Source organism: Tachysurus fulvidraco, chromosome 2 (assembly GCF_022655615.1).
Source record: "Tachysurus fulvidraco isolate hzauxx_2018 chromosome 2, HZAU_PFXX_2.0, whole genome shotgun sequence".
Lineage (NCBI taxonomy): Eukaryota > Metazoa > Chordata > Actinopteri > Siluriformes > Bagridae > Tachysurus > Tachysurus fulvidraco.
In genome coordinates, this window is record NC_062519.1 from 1,180,839 (window position 1) to 1,192,758 (window position 11,920).

The following is an 11,920-nucleotide window of genomic DNA, read 5'->3' on the forward strand; positions in this document are numbered from 1 at the left end:
CATTAGTTCACATTACATCTTTTTTCTTCTTTCTATTTCTCTCAATCTGTTTTCCTCTCGCTTCCAGTCGCTTGTTATCAGTTTCTATTTAGTCTCAGCCATTTCTCCATCATTCCCCTGTGCTTTTTTTTATTTCCTCTCACTCTTCTCACTCTTGCTGTCTTTTTTCTGTGTGTGTGTGTGTGTGTGTGTGTGTGTGTGTGTGTGTGTGTGTGTGTGTGTGTGTGTGTGTGTGTGTGTGTGTGTGTGTGAGCCACATTTCTCTCATCCTCTTTCATTCTGTTTTCTCTTTTCATAATCTCATCCTTTTCTATCCATCTCTATCCTTCTCCCTGTTCCCTCTCTCCCTCTCTCTCCCTCTCTCTAATTTTTTTCCATCTCTACCCGGCTCCATTCATCACGCTTTTCTCTCTAATTCTGCTTTAATAACCCAGAGCCTTCATTTATCACAGTATTGAAGAGCGTTGGGTCATTCGGAGGTCACCGTCTCACACACACACACACTCACACAGACAAACACACACACACACACACACACACACACACACACACACACACACACACACACACACACACACACACACAAAGAAAGAAAGAAAGAAAGAGAGAAGAATGCAGAAGAAATTTATTTAGAAACATTTCAGAAAATAAAACTTTAATGATGATTATTTTAAGGCAGATTCACATCAAACAGATTTGCACACACACACGCACACACACACACACACACACACACACACACACACACACACACACACACACACACACACACACACACGAGACGCACAGAAAGACACAGGAGGCTGAAAGACAGACGAAGTATGTGTGTGTCCACAGCAGACGGCGGCTCCCACTGGCAGCTAGCGAGGTTCATCAGGTTAATTGTCGCTCCTGTGGTGTTCAGCGCTGTGTTCAGTCTCATCTACACTCTTTATATTCAAACCAAATCAAATATCTATTAAAATCATTTAACGTCAGAATCTCACAATGACCTCAGCATCAGTTCTGAAACAGCTCTAGAAATGATATAGAAATAATAATTGTAAATATTTACAGATTTATTGTAATTGTAATCAATCAGAACGACTGACTGCTGTAAGTTACTCAGTTCATAGTTTCACTTACTTTATGATTTAAATAATAAAAAGAACATTATAACAAATCATATAAATAAATAATAAAAAATCAGAAAATAGGAGAAAAGACAATTACTAAAGAATTTATTTTTTATTATTTATATTTTTAAAATTCCCACAAATATTTCTTCTTCAAATATTATTTATATTTTACTGAAATTATTATTATTATTATTATTTTAATTTTAAACGTGCTTTTTGAAACATAAAAATCATCCTTATTTACAGTAAATATTTATAGATTGTCACTTCTTAAATAATGAAAATAAAAATATAAAACTGGAGAGAAAAGAACTCATTTTTAATGTAGTCACATGTTCTAAGACAAATAAGATTTTTACAGAACATTACAGCGTCTGATGATCCGTTTAAATGACAGAAAAATGTTCATCTAATCATAACGTAATTAGCCGATCTGCTCGGACTGGATTTTAATAAAACGTCTTTTAATGGACCAGATTTAATAAAACAAGTATAAAAGCCTGTGACACATGAAAATACAATACAGAAAAGACTCCGCCCACTTTCTCTATATAAAATTTACAGATTCATTCAGCACAGAAAAGATGTGTTTCTCGTTCTTTCTTTCGTTTTTTCTTTTCTTTACAACGTTCTGTTGTCATTTTTATTTCGTCTGTCTTTCTATTGCACATGATTCCATTTGAGTTCATGTTTGTATTTTCTTCCTTTCTTTTTGTGACCATGATGTGATTTTAAAATAAACACACACCACTAAAGGGAAGCTAAACTGGAGGCTATACACTTCTATTGACTGTTAGCTAATTAGCATTGCATTGTGAGGCGAGTTCCAGCCACAGACTCGTCTGATTGATGATATTTGAGGTAAAAGGCGCTCTGGGTGTAGTGTAGTGTTCTTTATATAAAACAATATTTACAAATAAAAACATTCTGTGAGTATTTAGTCACTCTGTGAACAAACCCAACACCCCCATTTGCTCTAATTTGGCTCGAGCCACAGAAGCCCAGCCCTTATTGGCCAGTGGGTTCCTGGGTGAAGGATGCATGATTCCCTCCACCTTCACTTGCAGTCCGGCTTCAGCAAGGCCACGCCGTGCTCGCTGCTCTGCCACCTTGCCCACACCGATCACCATGGACACGCCAAGGGCACGTACCACCTGGCACAGCGCGGCATCACAGTGGACCAACAGGGCGTCTCGGTCCTCAGCGGGCATCTCGGGGGGCGTCACATTCCTCCCTGTCTCACTCATAAACATCAGCGGGCACAAGTTATGGACAAAACAGTGGCGGAAAAAGCGTTCAGGTTCTCCACAGAGCTGCTGGAAGAAACTCCAGAACCGAGCGCCGCTCACTTCACTCTGAGAGCAGAGAAAGCCTCTGATTGGACGTTTCGGATGCTCGTTAGGAGGATGACCCACCTCGCCGGAGATCTTCAGCCAGTCGCGCACAGCCTTTACCTCACCGAATGGAACCTGGGAGGGAAAATGAAAAAAGAGACAGAATGAATAATAAAATAATAATTAATTTCCTCCATTTACACTAAAGACTTCTCCTGTAAATGTTAAATAAACATCAAAACATCATGTCATCAATTCTACCGTTACAAACGATTTTCTTTTTAGTCTCCACATCATGTTGTATAGATAATTGTGTTAATTATAAATATTAGACTCATTGGTATCTGTAAGAGCTGCTCTGATCGTACTCCGGTCTGCGCCATGCCGAAGGGCCCAGGGTTCATCCCCAGGAACAGGACGCTCTGTCCGCTGTGGCAGTATTTCTCAACAAAGAGATGGTGTGTGTTCCATGCGTACTCCAGCGGGTTGTACACATAACGCACCGGATCCTTAAAGGTCAAAGTGCGCAGCCGGGCGCTGAGTTCCAGCTCAGCCTGAAGAAAACCAGCCGCCGTCTGGGAACAGTTGGGGAACAGACCGTCTGGGTTTGAGATGATCTTCTCAGCATGCTCTTCCTCCTCTTCCTGGGTTGAACCTCCATTATCCAACCTGCAGGCACTAACACGGAAATCAATTATTTATCAAATGGACCTACACACTGATCTTCTTCTACTACTTTCGTCTTTTCCCGTTAGGGGTCACCACAGAGAATCAGCAGATTCCACCGAACTCTATCAGCGACATCCTTAACTCTTGCACCGACTACCTTCATGTCCTCATTTAACACATCCATATATCTCCTCTTTGTCCTTTTCCTTGCAGCTCCATCTCCAACACCCTTCTACCAATATAACCATCTCCCTCCTCTGTACATGTCCAAAACATCTCAATCTAGTCTCTCTGTCCCCAAAACAGCCAACCTGAGCTGTCCCTGTGATGTGCTCCTTCCTAATCCTGTCCATCCTTGTCACTCCTACAGAGAACCTCAACATCCTCATCTCTACTACCTCCATCTCTGCCTCATGTCTTTTCCTCGCTGCTACAGTCTCTAACCCATACAGCAGAGCTGCTCTCACTGCTTTTTATTGTTGTGGATGTGGTAGCTCAGTGGATAAGGTGTTGGGCTACTGATCGGAAGGTCATGGGTTCGAACCCCAGGTCCACTAAGCTGCCACTGCTGGGCCCCTGAGCAAGGCCCTTAACCCTCAGTTGCTCAGTTGTAAGTCACTCTGGATAAGGGTGTCTGCTAAATACCGTAAATGTAAATGTAAATGCTTTCTTGTACCCCCTTCTGTCACACAACACTCCTGACACTTTTCTCCACCCACTCCAACCTGCACTCGCCTCTTCACCTCTTTTCCACACTCCCCGTTGCACTGGATGTTTGACCACCAAACACTTAAACTCCTGCACCTTCATGACCTCAGCGCTCTGTAACCTCACTGTTCTACTTCCCTCCTTCTCAATCATACACATGTCTTTCTGCGACTGACTTTCATTCCTCTTCTTTCCAGAGCAGACCTCCACCTTTCCATGTGTTCCTCCACCTGCTCTCTACTCTCACTACAGATCACAATGTCATCCGCAATCATCGTTGTCCACAGTGATTCCTGTCTGACTTCATCTGTCCACCTGTCCAACACCCTGATGTAGCCCCACCTCCACCTTGAACTCCTCTGTCTGACCTACAGCACATCTCACTGCTGTCATACTCCTCTACTACTATATCCTGAAATTGACAGGTCCGTTTCAACAAAAATTAAAGCAACACGATGTCGCAAGCGGTCTTGGCAAACAGAGGAGAGGTTGGAAAAGGACTCGAGTCGAGGCACACACACGAGATACAGTAGTTCGGGTCTTCTCGGGTCCGTTCGGTAAAAACACATTCATTTTAAATTACCCAAGACCCGATGCCGCTATTATTATACTCGAACCGTGAAGACCTCTACTCTGATGTAATTCTCTGCCACGCCTGACATTCTCACACAGTACCACAGCTCCTCTCTCGGCACCCCGTCATACGCTTTCTCTAAATCCACAGTGCAGCACCTTCTGATCATCTCTGTACTTTTCCATTAACAATCCCAGAGCAAAACCTACATCAGTCGTGCTCTTTCTGGGCATTAAGCCATACTGCTGCTTACAAATATCCACTTTCTTTATTAGCCAACCATCCACTAGTCTTTCCCATAGCTTTATTGTGTGGCTCATCAACTTTATACCTCTGTAGTTGCTACAACTCTGCACATAACCCTCGTTCTTAAAGATCGGCACCAGGACACGTCTCTATTCCTCAGGCATCTTCTCACTCTCTAAAATCCTGTTGAACAATCAGGATAGAAACCTCACTGCTCTTTCTCCTAGACACTTCCACACCGATATGTCATCTGGACCAACAGCCTTTTCTCTCAATTCTTCTCAGATCCTTCCTCACCTCATCCTTTCTAATCTTTCCTATTTCTTGCTCTACAATATTCACCTTTCCCTCATTCATCAGCTCCTCAAAATACTCCTTCCATCTTCTCCTCGCCTGTCAGTACATTTCCATCTCTAATGTTCTACACGCTGATATTGTCGTTGTTATAAACCATGAATTTTGTAAGTTAGAAAATCAGCCACGAGTTTAATCATCAGCACTGACGCTAATCCTTCGTTTAACTTCTTAATTTCACGTTTATTGATTTGAATCGCTTGAGGTTTATTTTTGTTTTGCTTTTTGATTAAAACAACGAAATGTTAACATTAAAAAAAAGCTACCGGATTAAACGTTTGCGGTGGAAAAGCTCCTGTCCTCCTGTTCTAGGAAAAAGATGTAGGGTAATTAATAAGACGTCGCACTGCATCGTAACTGAGACAGTCGAGCTAACGATTTTCCCCAGACGCCTGCTGGTTTCTGAAAGGGTTTCATTAACGGATCACACCGGAAACCGTGGTGAGAAAAAGTTCCTCGTTCCTTGGAAAACTTGCTGTTTTAGCCTATTTTTCAGTGGCATTTCTAATAAATATGATATGTTATAACTGATGTTAACTGTGGTTTGTCCTCATTCTTATAAAGGATTAAGAGCTCAGTGATGTGCAGTGAGAGGAAGCTTCCGGTATCGTAAGTGTTACTGATCACGATATCGATATTATCGTCACATCACGCAGCTCTAACGGAGACCTACGAAGGGAACAATGTCAATGTACAAAATGCACAACAAACATCAAACATCATGACAAAATATCGCTTTCGCTACAAAAAAATGACACTTTATGCCGATAAATGTTTAATCTCGTTAATAACAAAAGCTTCCTGCCAAAACACGTGTATTAGAGGCTTTTTTGCTGTCGTTTAATGACATTTAGTGAAACAGAACAAATAAGCAAAGTTTAATCTCTTTCGATCGGTTTTATATATTTGTTTATTTTAATGAAATAATACACAATAATGTTGTTTTTTTTTTACCTCGGAAGATCATTGTGTCCTAGCATTCTCATACAGCTTTCCGGCAACAAAGGGACGGTGGAGCCGCGGTGCATTCTGGGATGTGTAGTTTTGTTGTTGTTTTTAACACGTGAGACTCTTTTACGATTTTATATCATAAAACAAGTCTTTTAACTCGACTTTTAAGCGAAGTTTATACCAGTACCAGTTTATTTGGAAAGAAAACTCTGAGGAATTTCACACCATGATTAACAGAAAACACTGACTAACACATTCAACACATATTTTTGAAAATAAAAGCCTATAATTCATCTTCATCCCATCACATCCTTCTATACATAAACATCATGACATGTATTAGCAGTGTATTAGCTAAATATATTTTTTTACACAAAGTGCCATGGTTTAATACAGAATGTCTTCATTAACTATTTTCCAAACTTTAAAATCTTTTCCTCCTGCTACACCATATAGCATGAGTTCATCTAACGTTGTCTAACATACATAGCAGTTTAGATACCTGCTAATACACTCAGATTAGTCTCATATGACATCACTATGATAACCATTATCTATTCATTAATATTATTATGCTACGTTGGCTAGCTAGGAAAACTAGCTAAGCGGTTATAGCTTCCAGGTACCACATCATAACAAAACCTATTAACACAAGATTCACACAGAGTCAACTTTTTATCTAAACAGTAAAATCAGACGAGAAGGTTTTTTTAAATAAACTATAAATTTAATCCATCAGTCATATAACAGCTTGTTTATTGCATCTTATTAAAATAAGAGGTGACAATAGCTATTTATGCAACTCGAAGATGTTTATGCTAGTTTTACTATGTAGCGTGTAGGATAGCTTAGCTATCTGCTTTAAAAGAAATGGTTTCTTGACTAGTCTAGAAGACGTTTATTTATTTTGTCCTTTGTGCTAATTCTAGCACCTGACCTTTAGTGGAACTAGAGAAAATAAGGCTTAAAAAAAACATTGGACCTTAAAATAAGACCAGAATTAGCACAAAGGACATATGTAGGCGATGTTGTAGGCCGGATGTAAACAAGAAAAGATGTTTATTGTAATCATAAACTTAGTAAAAGTAACCAGACTCAGTGCTGTCAGGCCTCGTCAGTCTGAGCTCTCTGATCAACAATGTGTGAGGAAGTGAAAATCAAGAGTTCAGCTGAAACAGGCGTCATGTAGGGAGTAGGGCGAGACAGCTGTAACAGGCGACCAGCTGGACGGACCTGCTGAATCTGAGATTGAGGGTCTAAGGGGAACCTGACCTTTAGTGGAACTAGAGAAACTAAGGCTTAAAATATGCAAGTGCGTGCAAGCCCAGTCTGGACAGGGACAGACTGAGATCATAACAATGTTCAGCTCATAGGTTTAGTAAGCTTAAGGAGTCAGCATAAACAGACCTCCACATATATGCAAAAGAGCATTATAAAATGCAAAGGCTCAGCAAATGTAGTAATAGTACACTTATAATAATCAAACAAACTTTGATCAACAGTCGAATACTACTAACATCCAGATGATTCTAAACCAGAAGGTTATTTTAATCAAAACCCATAATCCTAACCAATGATCATGAACTTCTGTCATAATTATATGATAATTGAATACTCATATAACATAGGTGATAGCTGGTAGAAGATCTCTAACATCTTGCTGAGAGCATTAAAGAACCTGTGTTTCCTCAGAATGTAGAGTCTTTCTTGTACACAGACTCTGAGTTGAGCTTTTAGTCCAGGCTTTTGTTCAGATGGACACAAAGGCATCTGTAAATGTCAACAAGCTCGATGTCCTGACTGATGATGGCATCGTCCTCTTCCTCTTGTAATCCACCACCATCTCCTTGGATTTGGCTATATAGAGGAGCAAATGGTTCTTCCTGCACCACTCCACAAAGTTGTTGACTAGGTCCTTCAACTCCTCTTCTGGTCCTTCCCTGATGCACCTGAGCACCACAAAGTTGTCAGAAACTTCTGAAAGTGTCAGAGATCTGACCTGTACTGATGGTTTGTGGTGTACAGGGTGAAGAGGAAGGGGAGATCATGTTTTCCTGTGGTGCTGCAGTGCTGCTCAGCAGGCACTTAGACAGACGTCTTTTCTTCTATGGTGCATGATGGGACCATGCAGGAGCCCCTGTGAGCTACTGTGTTAGCGACTGATGATTATTATTGAGTGAGTATAATGAAATAAAAACAGCAGTTTGGTCAAAAACCCTCCTCCTCCTTGTGTCTTTTATTTGACCCCTATACCGCTCACATAAGTGACCTCCTTGTGTCCGGCTCTCTCCAGAGGAAAGGTCGACCTTTACCACAGCACTGACTCTGTCCTTTTACACAACAGGACAAAACCCCACACTTTACATGACCTCAGGCTTCTTCTAGCTTCGCAAGAAAAATCAACAGCTTACTTTAGCAATCTAAACATTGTAAAAGATGCAGCAGAAACAAAGATAATGTTATAATTTTGCATTCCGCTGTTACATCATCATTATATATTGTCTGTCAGCAGGCTTAATGTTTCCTGAAATACTTAGAAAAGAAATGATGGAATGATGAACGGGAGAAATGAGAAAACAGACAAAGAGAAATGGAGTGAAAATGAGCGTGAGAAATTATTTGAGGGGAAAAAAAAGGAATAGAAAATGGTCCAAAACAAGAGATAGATGTATGTAGAGACTGAAAAGAATGCACTGGAAAGTCTGAAAAGAGAAATGAAATATAATAAAGAAATGAAGGGAGACTAGGCAATTAGCAGGAAGAAGAATGCTAGGCTGGCCGTGTCTTAGGTTGCTAGCTAAGCTAATGTTTTTGCACATAATAGCTTGATAATACTCATTTTTATCTTGTTATATTTACCAGACACAGAAAAACAAGCTGATTTTGATCAGGAAGCTACACCATTTCATCACTATGTAGATAGAATCTTATTACACTTCCATTACGCATCCATGAGACGATTCGGTTCCTGTTGTCACTTCCGTTGTAGCAGCTATAAACTCTCAATCCCTCAGCAACTGAACTTTATTCTCTCTCTTCAAGTTAAAACAAAAAAGACAAAAAAGATTGACAGCTTTTTATTAACCTGTGTTTTACAGCTGTGTTTCTGTCAGAGCTGCTGTTCTAGAGAGTTAATCAATTAATTACTAACCTTTATTTGTCACCTGTGTGGAGCTTTTTGTGTGTGTATGTGTGTGTATGTGTGTGTATGTGTGTGTGTGTGTCCACATTCCTGCCCTGTTAGTATGTGGAGAATAGAATGAGAGAGAGAGAGAGAGAGAGAGAGAGAGAGAGAGAGAGAGAGAGAGAGAGAGAGAGAGAGAGAGAATAAAAGAGGGAAGTGAGACATTCGCTGCAGTGCCACATTCAACAGGAGCCCTGACACTATGTGCTGTCTGCTTCTGTTGCTATGGCAACAATGGTTAAAAAAAAGTGTCTAGCACAAACACACGCCTGACCTCTGTCTGAACCTGCCTGAGGTCAAAGGTCACAGCTCTACAGTGACACTGAGTGATGGGAGGAGAAAATGAGAGAGAGAGAGATGTAGAGAGAGAGAGAGAGAGAGAGAGAGAGAGAGAGAGAGGTGGATGGCGAAAAAGAGACAGACAGAGAGAGAGAGAGAGAGAGAGAGAGAGAGAGAGGATGGTGGATGGTGGCGCCGCCCGCCCTCTCGCTCGCGCTCGCCGCCTTCTCGCTCGCTTTGCTGGTTCTCTTCGCTCCGTCCTGTTTCCCCCTAGCCAGCGCCTCTGGCTCTTGCTCTCTCGCGCTCGCGCTCGCTCGTTTCTTTTCCCCTCTCTCCCTCTCTCTCTCTCGCGTCTCTGCCTTTTCCCTCTCTCTCCCTCTCTCTCTCTCTCTCTCTCGCCTCTCTCTCTCTTTTTCCTTTCTCCCTCTCTCTCTCTCTCTCTAGCTCTCTCTCTCTCTCTCTCTCTCTCAGTGCCACATTACCGCCTGAAGAGAGAGGAGGGTGGATGTAAAATGTAATATAGTAAATTATGGAATGCAGTGATTAAGGAAAATCCAAAATAATATTGTTTCATTAAACAAATTGGTCATAAGTTGCTGGTTGCTGATTGGCTGACAGGTCTTCAGTCTCAGATTCCTTACACGTAGATCTATGTCAAGGTTCCTGATACAAATAATAGAGTAATGAAGTATCATGCTAATAACTACTAAATAAACTGGAGTGTGTATTTAATTTAACATGACAATAACAGCTTACAATATCTATGTATTGATGTGGGTGGAGTTTAGGAAAGAAGTGAAATAAAATAAGTTAAAAAAGGAAATAAAACAAATTCTGTTAAATATGTGTGGTGTAAATAAAAAGGCTGAAACATGGCAAAACCATGACAAAGCTAAAACATGGAGAGCTAACACTGTGATATTGCTGAAGCTAACACTACCAAAAGGTTCCTAGCTAGGAAAACTCCATTTTACTAATTATAACCAGCTAGCATTAAATATTCTGTCTATGCTGAGAAAAGAGCTCACGATAACATTAGCAATAACATCATATAATTTTAGCAAACTATCGATAACCACATGGTAGCTTTAGCCGTTAGCCTTCTTTAGCTAGCTTAAATAAATGTTTTTATAGGTTTATGAGAAAAGGGTCTAAAGGGTTAAAAAGGAATGTGTGTGTGTGTGTGTGTGTGTGTGAGAGAGAGAGAGAGTGAGAGAGAGAGAGAGAGAGAGAGAGAGAGAGAGAGAGAGAGAGAGAGAGAGAGAGAGAGAGAGAGAGAGAGAAAGATCCCATCTGGTGGTGACATGAACTAAAGGGTCAAGTGAGCTTATGTCTGACTTCTGACCTTTGAGAATGTCTCTGCAGCAGTCATGGCTGTTTATTGCTTTCTTTGGTTTTTTATGGATATTAATTAAGAAATGTCAATTCATGTGAGTCAGTGGAAGTTTCTCAAAGCCAAGAACATGAATAACAGGCTTGTCTTCCTCAGAAGAACCCTCCAGCAAAAACTAACAGATTTCTTTTAGTGAAATTTACCACAGGAGATCAAGTCAAGAGTCAAGAGGCTTTTATTGCCAAGTGCAGGAGAGAGAGCAAGAGAGTCAGGATTAGTACAATATTCTGGTGTGCACAGAGCAATGCTGACCAGTGGTCACTATAGTGCACTATAGTGATATGGGTGTCAACATCCAAGAGTCAAGTCAAGATTTTATTGTGTGCAAAACAATAATTTAAAGAATCTGCAAAAACAGCGATTAAGTAAACATGCAAGCGTGTGTGTGCATGTGTTTGTGTGTGTGTGTGTGTGTGTGTGTGTGTGTGTGTGTGTGTGTGTGTGTGTGTGTGTGTGTGTGTGTGTTTTAGTTGAGAAGCCTGATGGCTTGGGAGAAGAAACTATTGCACAGGTTGTGTGGGCCCGGATGCTTTGGTACTGTACCTTCTCCAGATGGCAGGAGGCTGAAGAGTGTGTGTGAGGGGTGTGTGTGTGTGGTCACCCACAATGCTGAGGCTGTTTGCGGATGCAGTGTGTGTAAATGTCTGTGATAGAGGGAAGAGAGACTCCAATGATCTTCTCAGCTGTCTTCACTACCCACTTGAGGGTCTTTCGCTTTGAAATGGTACAATTTCCGATCCAGCAATTCATAGAGATTATTGCTAACATTTATTGCTAGGTAGCTATAGCACATATAGCACAAGTTTACATTTTTTATTTCTTACAGATGCTTTATTACTAGTGGGGGGAGTCGTGGCCTAATGGTTAGTGAGTCTGACTCCTAACCTGAAGGTTGTGGGTTCGAGTCTCGGGCTGGCCACGACTGAGGTGCCCTTGAGCAAGGCACCGAAGCATAAAAAGCATTAAATGGCTGCCAACTGCTCCGGGTGTGTGTTCATGGTGTGTGCGTGTGTGTGTTCACTGTTGTGTGTGCACTTCGGATTGGTTAAACGCAGAGAACAAATTCTGTGTATGGGTCACCGTATGTCACGTCACTCGCCCATTATCTAG

The 11,920-nt window shown here is 41.1% G+C and overlaps 1 protein-coding gene across 1 annotated transcript; it reads right to left on the reverse strand.

The window, feature by feature from the left end:
- Positions 1-1,416: 1,416 nt before the first annotated feature.
- smug1 (single-strand-selective monofunctional uracil-DNA glycosylase 1) lies at positions 1,417-6,068 on the reverse strand. The gene is made up of 3 exons (XM_027176556.2): positions 5,958-6,068; positions 2,821-3,130; positions 1,417-2,587 (listed from the first exon to the last, which is right to left on the reverse strand). Exons 1-3 carry the CDS (start codon positions 6,029-6,031, stop codon positions 2,060-2,062), a joined length of 912 nt encoding a protein of 303 aa, XP_027032357.2. The 5' UTR covers positions 6,032-6,068; the 3' UTR covers positions 1,417-2,059.
- Between the last annotated feature and the right edge of the window lie 5,852 nt (positions 6,069-11,920).